Source organism: Paralichthys olivaceus, chromosome 6, assembly GCF_024713975.1.
Source record: "Paralichthys olivaceus isolate ysfri-2021 chromosome 6, ASM2471397v2, whole genome shotgun sequence".
In the NCBI taxonomy this organism is placed as follows: domain Eukaryota; kingdom Metazoa; phylum Chordata; class Actinopteri; order Pleuronectiformes; family Paralichthyidae; genus Paralichthys; species Paralichthys olivaceus.
The window spans coordinates 21,711,667-21,727,810 of record NC_091098.1 but is presented as its reverse complement, the minus strand read 5'-3'; the positions used below and the strand labels follow the sequence as shown (position 1 = coordinate 21,727,810).

Genomic DNA, 16,144 nt, shown 5'->3' with positions numbered 1-16,144 from the left:
GCTGCTGCCGCTGGAGACGTTGACAGGTTCAATAGCCCCTAAAAAATGCAGGTGCCCCTTTGAGGGGCTGCTTGCAGCATTTGACCAGTACACCTCCAGGCTAACATGTAATCTGATTCCAGCGATGCAAAAAAGTGAGCTTTCAGTGCATCCACTGTCCATCCAGTGTCTCTGAACTTCGAGTTCTGTCATCACCCTTATATTTGTTTTTGTTGCATGTAAAAGGTGATGAGAAAGAGAACAGGCAGTAAATGTCAACTGAGCCCTCAAGTGCTGCACAACACATTAATGCTGTCTATAAAACAGAGAATATATTTTTATTGAGTGGTGTCTTCTATTGTGCTTTTCACGTTAATTTGAATGTTTGTTTATCCTTAAAACGGCAAAGCAAGTGCATGGAAACCTGATTAATTCCAAGTTTAATCATATATTGGACAGATAATTGTATGTATGTATAAATTGCTTAAACAGGAAATTCCCAGTTACAATAAAATAAAATGCATCACTGTGCCCAGGTACATTTGGTGAAACCAGTAACATGAAGTCATTTCTGCAACACAAATTACACATTTCAAATAGCAAGATTTTATGTTTTAGTGGTGGTGGAAATATTAAGCTATTTTCCGTCCTGGTAAGTGTGAACCAAAGCTGTCGCACAAACATGACACAAAATCCCATCATTTCAGTTTTCAGTGATAATTTAATCATACAAACATTCACCAGACATCCATACAGGAAACAAGCTTTCATTTGTTCATCTGTTTGCACTTCCTCACTCTTACAAATGTGCTGTTTTAATAGTCTAATGCCAACTGATCCATTCTGCAATCTGGCCAGTAGAAACTTTAGACAGAGACATCACACTCACAAAATGCACTAAGCACTTGATGAAGTGACACTGACAGTGGAGAGAATCATTTCTCAATTGGACAGGGAACATAAAACATTCTGTGAAACAACAAAGAGCCCAAAGGTTCCTGACAGATGTAGCATGGGGCTGTTATCGCCACACCGTGAGAGCTATGTAACCCTGGAGCCGACAGTTAGCTCCTTCATAGAAGGGTGTTCTAACACTGTGGCTCTGGATGACAGATAAAATCACAGAGTTGATAAACCCTTCAGGACTTAACTGTACTCGTGGAGGAGGACAATACGCACAGACCTTTCCAATGGAGGTCACCTTACTCAGTGCATAGATCAGCTTGATAGTGCAAGTAAGTAAAGCCGTAACAATTCCAAAACAAAACATGATATTGTATTTTTTTAATTTTACTGATGTTACGTTTATGCCATAATAAAAAAAAAAAAACAGGTTAAATTTTTCCAATGCGTCTTCAAAGAATCCCAAGAATAATTGTAACAAGAGACGAGAAAATGCAGAATAATAATTACACTCATAAAACAGCCAGTTCATTAAAAATTTACAATGTAAAATCTTTGGGAAAATGAATGTCTCCAAAAACGTCTACATTCATCGGATACATTCAACTTAACGTGATAAAAAGTCCAAGACAGATTTAAAATGAAAATTCAAAGCGGGGCAACAAAAAAAAAAAATGTATTCATGGTGTGATGTGACTGTGTGTATTTACCACCATTTATATTCAGTGTCTTATAGCATCATCGTCATTTATCTTCTTATTTTAGTTATAATTTAATTCAAGCATGTAAAATTCAACTATATCTTTTGTCAAGACAATGACTGGGGGAACCTCTAATACTGCAATAATGAATACTCTGCTAATATTCCTCTAATGTTATATAGATATGTATTATCCAAGTGTCAGCAATGAGTCTATAATTCCTGTTTTAAAAACCTTTCATACCAAATCAGATTACTTTTCATTATAGTCTAGTTTACCTTGCTCTTAATTCTAGCTTTAGAAAATAATGTTTCTGTAAAATAATTGAGATTAAGCTTCCCCAAATCATAGGAGCCATGTTATAAATATAAAATATATTCTGTTTCTCAGATCTTGTGTCTTCGTGTTAGATTGCTGACTCCCTCAACTGGAGGGAAATATCACTGCAGGTACAATAATAGCATAGAATTTTTTTCCCCATAAATGAACAAGTCATGTTGAAAAAACACTGATAAAAACCGACTGGCTTTTAAATGAGCCTTAGATATATCTCTGGAGGATGTAGCCGTTCCCCTTCTCAAAAAATAAAATGTGTATACTAAATGAATAAGATGAAAAGTAAATGATGATATCCAATGGTTAGTTTAAGAGAAACTTATATTATTAGATTTAGTTAAAGGGAACTGATTCAGAAATGAACTTTTTTTTTTGAAGAGTCAGAGCAGAAACTGGAGAATCAGTTGGCAAAATAAATGGCTTTTCCTCCAAAGTCTTTCAGGTTGCACAATGCACACACACACTACTTATACACTAAACTTCACAAATATATCCTGTCATCGTCATTTCATTTGCACTCTGACAACTAAAAAAAAAAGAAAAAAAGAAATCACTCAAAAGACTCATAGCACTCATTTTTAACTTAGCATTCACACGTGCATACAGTGGGTGTGGGATGTTAGTTGAGCTGCATGTCAGGAGCGTCAGCCTCTGGTTCCTCAAAGTGGAGCTGGACTTTGCATAAAGTGTTTTTGAATCTCCAGCAGCATCTGATAAAGCCTCTTCTTTCTCTTATGGGGGTGACAAACTCTGGAGGTACGGTTTAGTGCTGCTGCACTGTTACAAGTCCCATGGTTTAGGAGTGCCCAAAAGGGTAGGACTCCTGTATACCCTGCAAGGAAGGGAAAAGGTTAAAGCACAGATAGTAACGCTGCAGGGTGAGAAGGACATGGATTAAATGAGACTTTACAGTGGCTCAGATCTGAACATATATACATGCACACATTTAAATCTTTTGTTTTTTGTGCGGTCAAAATCTTGACTGTGGAGCTGTAATGATTAGTTCGTAGAAGGAGAGTTAATGAGCAACTATTTTGATTATTGATTCCTCATTTCAGTTGTTTCTTTGACAGTACATCACTTTTATAGACCATAACATTGATCTATTAAGAAAATAATCAATAGATTAATTATAAAAATGTAATGTTTGTTGGACTATTAGTTGTATAATACCTTAATATTTTCATCTTGTGTTTTACTTTAACACAAAACAGCATATTTCTATTGGAAAATATACACATATTGATTTAGATAAATGCAGAGTGATGAGTTTGCATTGCTAGCTAACTAATGTTTTATAGATTATTTTTTTAATTCAGGTTTTGAATTTAATCTTTCACTTTATTTTATAGAAATATGAAACAACATAAGAAAAGAAGAAAGTCCCTGACCCTGATTCAATATGTTCTCCTCTATGATCATATCTTACCTGGTTATAAGAGACTACTGATAGATTGCTTTGTAGACTGTTTGCTACTAGATCCACAGAGTTGTGTGAAAGTCCGTTCTGATCTTGCTGTTGCTGGTTTGGGTTTCCCTGCCAATGTTCCTCCTCGACCCGGTGACCGCTGTCATCATGGAGGCTGTTGTTGTTGCTGTTGGGGCACTTGCTTTTCTCTGGCGAGGCGAAGGGGTTGTAGTCTCCTTCCAGGCTGCGGTGAGGCTGGGTGTTGAACTCAGCTTGGAAAGAGGAGAGCTGCTGTGTGACGCCGAGGAGGCCTCCGACCTCCACACTCAGGATCACCCAGATCACATCTGTCAAGAGAAACAAAAACCCCAAAGGTTACATTAACCAGCAGAAGGACGAAAAAAAGATACGTATCATGTGAATAGACCACACATCTCAGAAATCCTTGGATATTATTAGTGCTCGAGGTGTCTGGTTCTATTTTTCTCTTAAAGCCACTAAGACACTGATGGTGTTAGGTGATGAATTATCGCTATGAACACCGAATTAAATATTAAGGTTAAGTAGAATTTATCCCCCCACTGCTAAATTTGTAACTGGGCGAGTCCTGAGGGACTTCCTGTTAGGATCCATCATACATGTTGAATTTGTAGGATGACATGAATCAGTGAATTAATGGCTCTTAATTGAATTTGTGAGTGTTAATAGTGGCCTATCGTACTGCAGTTTGCACTGCAGTGAATGCATACGGTATTATCTGGTAGTTAATCTTAAATGATGACTGCTCCCTAATGCTACTTGGCTGCATTCATCTGCATGTTGACTTATAATAATAAAAAGATGGCTCAATAAGCCTGGGAGCTCAAAAGTCAGGATGACAACCTTTAATGATGATGGGAGCTGCACTGTCTTGGTAACTTCAATGTTACTTTACAAACCAATGGCATTGAGGTACTTATATATACTTTGTCTCTCTTGCTTTTCAATAAGTACATTTTAGTTTAATTTGAGTTTGATACTACATACCGTTCTTTATCATACATGTCTACTGAGAAGCAATAATTCTGTGGTGTGATGGCTGCTGTCCTCACCTCCGAAGTATAGTCCTGTAGCTGTGCACATTCTCCACTGACCCTGATACATGCCAGGAGACACAGGGCTCTGCATCTGTACACTAACATCAGCCATTTCCTGCGGTTCCAGAGATCTCACCACCACCATGTTCACGTGACCAAACTGATCTCCTCCCACATATTTCAGACAAACCCCAGGAGGCCACGACTCTGCACCTGAAAACAAGCACACAACTCTGCTGAACTCAACATGACATGAGAGTGCAGTTGTTTTACATTTAGATGTAGAATTAGCTCGGTGTTACATCATTAATCCAGCAGACTTACCTGTGTTCTGTATCCTCCAGGTCTTTGTGAAAGCTGTGTCAGGTGGAACTGATTCGCCCTCACCGATCGTCACATCCTTCACCAAGGACATGCACGGCGCACTGATGTTGGGACTCTCAAAGTCATAGTAGGCTCCGATGGCTGCCTGTAAATTCCTGAGACAACAGAAGGCAGAGATCGAGGGGATCAGTCCAGATCTTAAGTAAAGTATAACTGCACAGTTACGAATGAGCTTAGGCCAAATATGGGATCCATACAGAGTGTGGACATTTAATTCATAATTTTAACCAAGAAAATAAAACACATTTTGTTAGCATTATATAACAACATGCAGGATTATTTTAATTATCAATTAACCTTCTATCTGTTTTGTTTTGATTGACTGTTTGATCTATAAATATTTAGAAGTAACAAAAAGCATTTTATAATTTGATTAGGATCAAAGCTGATATCTTCAAATGACTTGTTTTGTTAAACTAACATATTTTATTAACAAACTCATAAGACAAAAACACGAATGTCATGCATACAATTCCCATGCAGCATATCTCTTAGCATATCTCTTAGCTACTGTAAAGCAGCATGGAAGCTTCAGTTATTGAATGTAGCTCTTTTAGCTCTGAATGGTGGAAACAACAAGAGCGCACTTGTGCCTTTGAAAGACTCTAGTAGTGCCCCGGGCCTTTGAGTACCTGGATCTCTGGAAAAATAGAAATATTCTTCTAGTGACAGTGATGTTATTATTAGTGTGACTCTGATTTGTACAATACCCACTACAGTAAATCATTCATGGCAGCATGTTGACTGATCCAAATGCATAATACTGAGGGCAACCACAGCTAAGATGTCTGCAGACGAGATGCAGACGAGGAGCTTCCCTGACGTGCTGCTCCTCCATAAACCAGTGGTTTTTATTTTTAGCCAGCCCGCTGCAGAGGAGCTATTACACAACATCACGTGATTCTACTACAGGCAGTCTACAGCACTGCCCACAGCCTGCTCCTCTGTAAGTTCACCAACAAAGAAAAAAGCCTAATTCTTTGTATTTATGAAAGAGATGAAACAGTATGTGTCAACAACTTCCCTCTCCAAAAACCAAAAAGCGATTAAAACAATTGTTTGCGAAACCTTTAAAGTACAGTTTGGCAGGTAAATCATTTTGTGAGCTGCTTTAAATGGATTGAAAATGAATTGAAACTTAGGAACTAATAGAGGGATGTGAGGGACTGTGTTGGCCTACAGCTATCTTAACTTTTAAATGGTTTTAATTATTTGCTTTGTTAATTAATGTCTTGTGAAAAATGGCCAGATCATATAAGATAATTCTTCTTTCTGCTCCTTTGCATTCAAGATTTGAGATGCTTTTGCATTTAAAATTGTTTGGTTTGGTTGATGAATGAAAAATAAGCTGTCACATCTTCATTTTAAAGGTCCAGTGTGTACGATTTAGTTGAAAAGGAAGTATTAGCAGAAATTTAATGTAGAATAATCCTCATGATGTTTTCATTAGTTCATTTCATCTAAATTGAATGAACTGTAGTTTTCTTTAGCCTAGAAAAGGCCCTTTATATTCCAATACTACATCGAAGGGGTCCTCTCTACGGAGGCCGCCATGTTTAGTACAGACTGGACAAACTAAACACCTTTTGAGTTTTAATGACAACTGGAGGCTTCCACAGGTTCTTTCTCATGTTTGGAAGGAGAGGGTGAGGAGAGGGGTGTTCAGCTGCAACACGACACTTCAACACTAGATATCACTAAATTCTACAAACTGTACCTTTAATTGTTTGTTTCTTTTATTTCTCCTTTGTTGCTGCTTTCATCCATTTCGTTTGAATTTCTAGATATATGATTTATATGTGACAATTCATGACCATCTTATCTTTCGGTTTCCATACACACACACACACTTGACAAGATATGAACATGGAAGGAGGATCTCAGAATGACCTGATGTGTTTGTTGACACTCAGGGACACTGTACAAGCTGCTGCAGGTATCAACTATTAGTCTAACAAGGTGAAGACTTGCACATTAACACGCGATCTGCACGTACAACACTAACCAGGCTCACACACACACACACACACCTCGGGAGGACATTACTACCGAGAGTCTCCGATATTACGCAACCGAAGCGATCCTCGCTGTCGTCAGAGACAATCATCATGCGATCGACGTGTTAGTCGATAACAGAAGCGATCGGTGTCTCCTGTAGTCGATCGATATAAATAAACCAAATCTTTAGAGAAAAGACATTTTAATCACGAGTGTCAGTCCAGTGACGTGACGACTCCAGAGCTAGCTTGATGCTAAAGTGGCGCAGGCAGCGAGCTAGCGCACAGCAACCAGGAACCCCCCCCCCCCACCCTTAAAATGTACTTTCGTTTACATCCATTCGAAATAAACGCAGACATTTTAATGCCAGCTTGTGTTGTTGACTTGGATTATTGTGAAATAAACCCTGCTGAGCTAACTAGCCAGCACTGTGTCCGTCCCTGGAAATCAGGAGTCGGAGCTACACTGACTCAGCTGGTTACGTTGCTACAACGTATTCAGCTGTCAGCCCCCACGTTTACGCAGCTAACGTAAATCAGCGTGTCACCGCGAAGGAAAACACTAATAACGATGGTTTTAATCGCTGTTTTATTCACGATGTGACCTTGTACGACGGGAGCAGCGGCGCCAGAAGCTAGCTAGCGCGGTGTATCTACACCGAGAGGCGCACCGCAGGCCACGCGAGTCCCCGGGCTCACCAGTTGGTCATGTCCAGGAAGAAGGCGCATCCAGCGGGGTTGAGCTGGAACCCGAGCAGCCTCTGGAATTCCGATATCAGGATGTCTTTGTCCGTGGTTCCCATGCAGCTGAATTTCTGCATGAGCTCCTGGTCCAGGTCCAGGTCCAGTTCCATGCCCTCCATCGCGGATTCGCCCGGACAGACACGGAGGGGGGCGACGCTACTAATTTAGTCCGAGGCCTCGACTTGTCATAACAAAACTCAAACAACAGGGCCGAGTGCGCATGTCACATGATTTCATCGTCCACCTGCAGCCTGGAAACACTGACCTCTGTCCTTCACTTCTGCTTTTCTGTACAAACTATTTATCTTTATATAAACACACTGTGGTTCCACTGTCAACTCATGAACTGAGCTATTTTATTCTATTTGTATTATATCACGGATCTATTTTTTTTGTTTCGTTCTACTTCTTTTTACATTTTCTTTTTTATTTGTTTTAGGAAAAAAATTGTACTTATCTGCGATTTCTGTGTTATTATTATTTATTTTTTTATGTCCCTGTATAAAAGGTGCTTAGTAAATAAAATAGCTTTTCCTTTCCTTAAAGGTTCAGGATGTAGAATTTAGTGACATCTAGTGGTGAAGTGTCATGTTGCAGCTGAATACCCCTCACCTCACTCTCCCCTTCCAAACATGAAGGAGAACCTGTGGTCGCCTTCAGTTGTCATAAAAAGTCTACACAAATTACAGCTCGCAGCCAGACAACAGACAATAAATCTGGTAAGAGAAAGTATATTTCTTAACTTCTCTTCTAAGTACTAGATACTGACTTATTGTCCAAACCATGATTATAATTTATGAGTTCTGGTCAGTGGCAGATTTAGCAATTTGCCCAAGGCAAACACAGGCATGGAGCCCACCAAATATGTTGTTCTCCATCTGTTTTCAATCCTTGTTTATCTAAGAAAGTCCTACTTGTAACTTCTTGCACTCACAGTAAAATCTTATTTTCATGAACAATATGATCTCTGTACAGGAAGAATGTACCATATTGTCCATTCACATGGAAGATCTGTCTATAACCTGTTCAGCAGGATCTCGGGTTAAGTTGATGATAGGCCTCTGTCTTATATCTTGTTTTATTTGAGAAGATAACACACAAGGAAATAGGAGGTCAATTATGGAGTTACAGAAATAATAACAAAATATACTTTTAAAAATGATTACCATTTCTCTTTGTCCCTTTGTTTCTCTTTCTTATATATTTTTATTTTCATGTCTTTCTCTTAAAAACGCTCACTCAGAGAGAACAAGAAACAACTCAATGAACAAAAGAAAGAGTTGGATGAGGAGAGGAAGCAAATGGAGGAGGAGGTGAAGGAACTCAATGACTATAAGATACAACGAGAGGAGCAAAAGGAAGAGCTGGAAGAGGAGAGGAAACAAATGGAGGAGAAAAAGAAGAAGAAGAAGATAAGTCTTTCAAGTTGGATTGTAACTTGTCACTTACGATTCAAAATAAACTAATTTCCTTTAAAAGATTGTCTCCCTCACATTTATACACTATGAGGGTTTTCTGTCTTTGGATTTTGTGACATTGCCGTTGTTTGTATTTCTGCATCAGAATCTTGAAAATTGAGCATTAATGACCGTTTATAGGCTTGATTCATAATCCCTGACCTTTACTCAGCAAACCAAGCAGGCCCCACGTAGACTGACAGCCCCTGGCGAGAAAGAGCCATTAGGCCAGAACCATTCACGAACCCAGCATATCCCAGCCACGTGTCACCAGAAGACTGCAGGCTCCTTGCATGGTTTGCCATAGCGATGAAAAACTACTTTATTAATCCCCGGAGGGAAATTCCAAAAGTCACAGTATATGTGCTATATGTATTTGGAGAAATACCACATATACTTTGAAACACTGACACTTGCTGTGCTTGAAAAAAAACTGGGTAAACTCCTGTTTTTATTTGAAAGTCACTAGTTATCTCCATAAATCAATATCCAAGGTTGAATACAAGCAAACATAGAAAATTACATGGTCCCATCACCCACTCAACTGCTCCTACCCCTCTGCACTTATATGGAGTGGGAGAAAAATCTCCCCTGAGCTGTTTATTTCTTAACTGGCACGTCTAGCGTTCAGAAATATTGAGTCACATGCTGTTCTGACCGTAACTCTTCTCTCTGCCTCACACCAGTCCTGTAGTTGTTTTGTAAGTTTTGGTGATCTAGGAATCGATGTGCTCTCTCATACGGTCATAACTGTCAGTAAATGAGGGGATGAATTGTCAAGTTTTAAGTTTAAGCAGTGATTCACCTTCACGCCTCTCTCTGTCATTATTATTCAAGTGTGACAATCTTAGGTTAGAGAGCACAGCTTTCAATTCACCATGGGGGAACCTCTGGTTTTAGCTCCTCAGCTGAATCACTGTGTCAGTTTAAAAAGCACTTAAAAACTTACCTCTAGAGACAAGCAATTATATATTTAAAATTATTTTCATAGTTTTTTATATTTAATTCTTCTTTTGTCTGTTATTTCATCAGTTTTGTTTTGTTGCATTGACGAAGTATGATCTGTCTTTTTCTATTATTTTTAAGTTCTGAAAAAGTGTAATAGAAATTAAGTTTATATTTATTATAATTATTATTATAATTATTTTTATTATTATCACCCACACGTTTTTTCCCTGAATATCCGACAGATGGCAGCATCGTGTTTTTAGCATCGCTTTGTTTTCTTGCTTTAGTGTGTGTGTGTGTGTGTGTGTGTGTGTGTGTGTGTGTGTGTGTGTATTTATGTGTGTGTGTGTGTGTGTGTCCAGTGTTCAGGAGTATAGCTGTGCAGCAGCAACAGCAGCAGCAGCAGTTAGCTGAAGATGCTCACAGTTAGCTCCCTGCTCAGTATGGAGGCTCCCTCAGGCTGATACATGTTTATTTGACCGGGAGAAGCTGCTCCGCTGCGACGCGGAGCTGAGGAGAGATGGCCGGAATCATCAAAAAGCAAATCCTGAAACATTTGTCCCGGTGAGTGTCCGGTTTGTCTGCGTGTTAGCCTGTTAGCTCGGCTGCAGGATGGCTCGAACGTCAGTGAGAAACTCAGAGAACTGTGTTGGTCATTTGATTCACACTCTGGTCACCGCGGAACACGAGGGGACATGAGGAGGTTTCACAGAGACAGTGAAGGCAGCACATCACCTCAACACACCTTTACTTTACCAACTGTGTGTGTGTGTGTGTGTGTTGTTAACAATAACAATTATTAGAATATAAGAATAATAACAGCGTCTGTATTCTGAGTTAAATGTGCTTTAGAAAGCTGATATATTACATTCAATGATCTAATGCTTCCTCTACTTGTACTCAACTGTCTACTTATAGATCCTAATGGTTCTGGGCCCTAAATATAACTATTATTATTTAATTGCTGCACCTGAAGTAGCAATAACCCCCCATGTCTGTCTGTGGACACATTAAAGGGATAGTTCACCCAAAAATGAAAATTCACTCATTATCTACACACCACTATGACAGTGGAGAGGTGGATGAGTCCACACAACACTTTTGGAGTTTCAGGGGTAAACAGTGTTGCAGTCAAGTAAATGGTGACCGATTCTTCAAACGTAAAAACAACATCAAATGTCTCCGTACTGCTCCTGTGGTTTCATCAGTGAGGTCCTCTACACCATGTCTTTACCCTGAATGTCTGCTGATACCCTCCTCACAGGGCCGTGCTCGCTCTTGGGTCTTTTTCCTTTCTTAGTTGTTATTGAGGCAGAGTGTGTTGTGTTTTCTGTCGCTCTCAGTTTAGCACAGCTGACGGTGAGCTAATGTCATTTGGGTGAAATGTGTTTAAAAGGAGGCTAAAGGTGATCTTGAGTGTGTACAGTATGTGTTTGCTGAATCAGAGGCTTTCTTTTAACTGAGTGTTATTTTCCTCCTTGTTGTCACTGAATGATTAAAACCGTTATTTGCACCAGATAGGACTCAGCATCGGCGTTAATGGGCAATAATACATCTACGAATTCACAGCCACTGTATGTTTTGCCGTAAACACACAGATGGAGCATTACATTTACAGGTCTTGTGGAGGTTGTTGGGTTTAAATGGAATTTAAGGCTGATCCTTCTGTGTTGATTGCTTTAAAAAACTGTTTTGATATTGCAATTATTCAACTAAACATTTGTGCTTTGCAGGATACTATCACAATGGTTTCTATTCTTACCTAAAGAATCTCTGGAATTTCTGCCTTTTTTAAACCATGCTAATCTCAGCAATTAGCCTTTTAATTTCAGAAATAACAGAAACACTATGGTCTTTGTTTTAATGTTTAATTCTTAATCATGCAAACTAAACAAATCACGTCTTTATGTTCTTATCTATTCTGATTGTTTGAAAACTGATTAAGTCGTACGGTTGAGTCAAACCTGTTTTGTATGTTCAGACATGTCAACGTGCTTTTATACCTCGAGCTTGATTTATGTACGGCCCTTGACGAGTAGGAGTTAATATGAAACATTAGTTTTAGGAAAGCAGTAGATCAGGTTGTGTTGAGCCGTTATTTTTATGCTGAGTAGCTTTTGACCGGCTTATCAGGTTTATCAGGTGCGGCGTGGAGTTGGGCCAAACAGTGTTAACAGTTGACTCTATTCTCATGTCTTCAAGCTGTGAGCCACACTCAAGTTTCATGAATGCCACTTATTCTGTGGCTTTTTCAGCAACATTTCTTGGTGGCTTTCCAAAACGTCACATGGATTTATCAGAAGAGTTTTCGATCATGTGTCGTATGCAAAATTAAAATTTGTGACGAATAATTTTGCTAGGATTGCTCCATATTCACTGTGCGTCAGACTGTCGGGTCTTGGAGCTCGCTGTGTTAGCATTCTTAACCTACTTGAGGAGCACAGCTGTGTGCGGCTCAAGTAAAGGAGTCAGGATGACTCATTCAGATGCATTCCATCTTAGTCAAGCTGCATAATTCATCTTTATCTCCTTTGTCATCAGTGACGTATGCTGGTGTTTCCCTGATAAAAGTTACGTTGTGTTTTCACCTCTAAAGCAAACAGCTTGAACATATTTATCGGGTTCCTTTTCTCAGGTTCACCAAGAACCTGTCCCCGGACAAGATCAATCTGAGCACGTTGAAGGGGGAGGGGCAGCTGTCCAACCTTGAACTCGATGAAGAGGTTCTGCAGAACATGCTGGACCTGCCGACCTGGCTGGCTGTCACACGGGTCTACTGCAACAAAGCCGCCATCAGGGTATGTTCCTGACCAGTCAAACCTGATTGTGTAGCTCATCTGACGAGTGAGGCTTTCTCTCTTTTCTATGGAAACACCTGCTACAGAAATGCTGCATGAATTATGTAAATTTGACTATTTTCTCATTGTTGACTTTCATACTAATCAAAGGTTTCCTGTTTATTAATGCCAAAGAGGTGCTTTTCAAAGTGTGTAGAGTCATTGAGCAAATAAGCAGTGGCAGTACCACAATTGCTGGAGGCACCACAGAGGATGTTGTGATCTCCCAGACCAGCGCTGGTTGTTGATAATGGAGAGGCATGTCGTGATTCAGAGGGACACAACAGGCCAGAGGCTAAAGTGATCCTGAGATATACTGGCTGCTGGTGTACATTGAGGTTTAATGATCACTGTTTTGTGCTCTCAAATAATCCCCAGAACATTACATGTATGAAGTATATAAGCAATTTGTTAAATTCAGTAACATTGCTCATATTGCCATTAATGTGCTTTATACATTTTTACAATTTGAACTTCAATTTCTCCTGGATTTGATTTAAAAGCAGCTTTAAAGTAGTCTGTCTTATGACACATATGTATAACATATGTATGTATCTTTGTTTGTTTTATGCTTGCAGCTGTATTGTATTTTATTGACCAAATAAACCCAAAGCTATTTTTATAGCTTTCATTTATAGCATTCTTTTTATCTGTCTCCACACCAGTGACAGCTGTAGCTAGAGGTAATATATTCGTCCATCTGTCCGTCCCGTCTGTACTTCAAATTGAGCTCCAAACTTCACTTGGACTCAAGATGAACCTGATGTTCTGTGAACGTGATTCATCAGGAACTGCGAGAGAGATTTTCATTAGTTCTGGCACAAGCTGTCCCTTTGACTGATGGGAATTGGTGGTCAAAGGTCAAGGTCGCTGCAACCTCAGACACTAAATTCCTCCCAAGTCATCTCTGGATTGACCTGAATGTGAATTGTTACTTGATTTGTTGGTGGATGCCTACAACCTTGATGCAATAATTACAGTTCATCCCAATAAAGAGGTTTGTTGTCACTCTTAAAATGTTTTTTTTTTTTCTATTTTCAGAAAAGCCTCAGGCTTACGTCTCAAAAAAAGCTTTAATTTGAAAACCCAGATATCTTGAACCATAATATTAGTTTATACAAACACTCTTTTGTTGTGAGGCTCCCAGAGATAAAGTGTGTTTGTTAGTTGATTTCAATGCCTCAGTGATGGAAACAGCCGTGACACAACGCATTATGATTTCAGGGGAGATAGTAAGCGTATATGGTTAACAGAGGCATACAACTGCAAGGTGGTAATTCCAGTTAATCATGCTCAGACAGTGGGTGGGTCAATTTACGTATTTAAAAATGTCATGTCATAACATTTTTTATAAATTGTCTTTTGTACAATCTGACTGTAATCCTCTTTTCTTCCTTTTGATATTTGTTAACCTTGTTCGATCCCAAACATAATGGACATTAGTATCTTTTAAGATATTTATTTATTCTAAATTGTCCTTATTTTACTTTGTCTTATCATAAAATCATAATTTTTTTCTCTAATTTCCTGTGTTGTGCCTTTGCTGCTGTTTGTAAAGCAGCACAGGCAGTTTGACAGATATGACTGTTATTGTTGTTGCCCTTGCTTCATGTTGTGGGAGCTGGAGCTTCACTGTGTCGTTGTGCTCAGTGAATGACAAACAGTGCAGAATGTGTTCGTGACTGACGCTCTTGACCCTGCTGTCCTTTCTTTTCAGATACAATGGACGAAGTTGAAAACGAGCCCTATCTGCCTGGTAAAAAAAAAAAAAACAATGTTATTCTTGTCCCTTTCAAAAATGCTAAACACTAAGCTTCCCCTGTGTTCTAATCCAAAATAAGTGAAATCTGGCTCCAGCAGTGCCCTTTACAGATATTTTACTGTTATACTGCACCATAGACTGCGTCCTTTGTGCTTATCATCTGTAAATATTAGGCCGTCTCCATGTACCCTATCTCAGTGGTATGCTGTGTATCGGTTTCCTCTCTTGTGCAGTTCTTGGATAAGGTAGAGGTGGAGATGAGGACATGTGAAGAGCCTCGTCCACCCAACGGCCCCTCTCCTATCGCTATAACAGCAGGCCAGAGGTAAGTCTGTGTATCTGACGATAAATGTCACATGTCATGTACTTAGTAGACAGTGCCTTCATTTATCTTTGTATCGTGCATTCACAGTGAGTACGGCTTCGCTGAGAAAGTGGTGGAGGGCATGTCTGTTAGAATCAACTCCATTACCATCAAGGTGCAGGCTCAAGCCTTCCACGCCTCCTTTGAGCTCTGGCAGCTACAAGGCAACAGCCTCAACCCCAAATGGCAGCGCAGTGACCTTCGCTACACCCGCATCACCGACCCCAAGAGGGGAGAGGTACACTTCTTTCCCCTGTCCCCTAGGTGTCTGAAAGTAATGCCCAACTACATACAATCTTCTGTCTTCTTGAGATGAGCAACCTTTCAGAATGAGATCTTACAATCCACTTAGAGGGAATAGCTTTTTATTTCTCTGTTTGTCTAAAAATATATATTAGCCTTACCACACCAGTGTCAATAATTCCATTTAACATTTATATAATGGAAATTTGTATTTGATCGAAGTTGAATTGTTTGATTAGTTTATTGTTTCTATTAGGTTTTGACATTCAAAGAAATCAACTGGCAGAGTCTGCGAATCGAGGCTGATGCCATTGAGAGTGACGAGCAGGACCTCGGCAGCACCCCGTTACGTCTCATCACCAACCAAGGACGCATTCGCATCGCTCTAAAACGCAAAGTACGACTGTGTTTCTACTATTCATGGAATTGGTTAAATATCACAAGCGATTTGTCCTAACTTTAATTCTTCATTGCTCTATCTAGATAAAGGACTGTAATGTGTTGGCGTCCAAGCTGCTTTTTATTTTGGACGACCTGCTGTGGGTGCTGACCGACTCTCAACTCAAAGCAATCATTCATTACGCCAAATCTCTCAGCGAGGCCATGGAGAAGTCGGCTCAGCAGAGGAAGAGCATGACGGCTCAATCCCTGCAGGTACCGTTTCCTTCCTGCTCACTGAACTACATCACGTCTTTACAGGATAATCTTGGCCAATGTCGGGATTAAAACATCTAAGCTAAGTTTTGATGTTTGACAAACCTCAATTTAACTTCAAGCATTAAGCTGCCAATGAAACCCAAATGCAAGAAAAGTGACACAACAACAAACAAAACTAGCGATAATCACTCAAAATATTACACTTATAATTGTAGGTTTATTTAAATTAAAGAAGTTCCACTATTTTTTCAAGTGTTTCATTATACCAACTCATTTTTATGTCTTTTTTTTAAAGTTACACTCTTCACACATGAAGAAAATTACTGTGTGAAAGCCACTTTCAGCTGA

The 16,144-nt window shown here is 39.5% G+C and overlaps 2 protein-coding genes across 5 annotated transcripts in view; one reads left to right on the top strand and one right to left on the bottom strand.

The window, feature by feature from the left end:
- Window positions 1-680: 680 nt before the first annotated feature.
- LOC109635275 (protein ILRUN-like) lies at window positions 681-7,647 on the bottom strand. The gene is made up of 5 exons (XM_020096358.2): window positions 7,484-7,647; window positions 4,728-4,882; window positions 4,419-4,616; window positions 3,349-3,674; window positions 681-2,751 (listed from the first exon to the last, which is right to left on the bottom strand). The coding sequence occupies exons 1-5, from the start codon at window positions 7,645-7,647 to the stop codon at window positions 2,716-2,718; spliced, it is 879 nt and encodes a 292-aa protein (XP_019951917.1). The 3' UTR covers window positions 681-2,715.
- Window positions 6,624-16,144, top strand: part of bltp3a (bridge-like lipid transfer protein family member 3A) — a 19,833-nt gene continuing 10,312 nt past the window's right edge. The window contains exons 1-9 of one of the 4 annotated variants that reach the window (XM_069527421.1): window positions 6,624-6,746; window positions 8,075-8,247; window positions 8,772-10,497; window positions 12,569-12,731; window positions 14,488-14,526; window positions 14,766-14,857; window positions 14,945-15,134; window positions 15,396-15,536; window positions 15,623-15,793. In XM_069527421.1, the coding sequence (XP_069383522.1) occupies window positions 10,454-10,497; window positions 12,569-12,731; window positions 14,488-14,526; window positions 14,766-14,857; window positions 14,945-15,134; window positions 15,396-15,536; window positions 15,623-15,793 (840 nt within the window). In that variant the 5' untranslated portion in view covers window positions 6,624-6,746; window positions 8,075-8,247; window positions 8,772-10,453. Of the gene's footprint in view, window positions 6,747-7,736; window positions 8,248-8,771; window positions 10,498-12,568; window positions 12,732-14,487; window positions 14,527-14,765; window positions 14,858-14,944; window positions 15,135-15,395; window positions 15,537-15,622; window positions 15,794-16,144 lie in introns of those variants that run through there. The other 3 variants (XM_069527422.1, XM_069527420.1, XM_069527423.1) reach the window with 3 other exon arrangements.

Bases quoted from the DNA above. Each gene is read 5' to 3' on its own strand.
- LOC109635275 (XM_020096358.2), bottom strand. From the start codon at position 7,647: ATGGAGGGCATGGAACTGGACCTGGACCTGGACCAGGAGCTCATGCAG. The intron at 4,883-7,483 runs GTGAGCCCGGGG...CTGTTGTCTCAG, and splicing joins TTCCTGGACATGACCAACTG to GAATTTACAGGCAGCCATCG. The intron at 2,752-3,348 runs GTAAGATATGAT...CCTTCCTTGCAG, and splicing joins CAGTAGTCTCTTATAACCAG to GGTATACAGGAGTCCTACCC.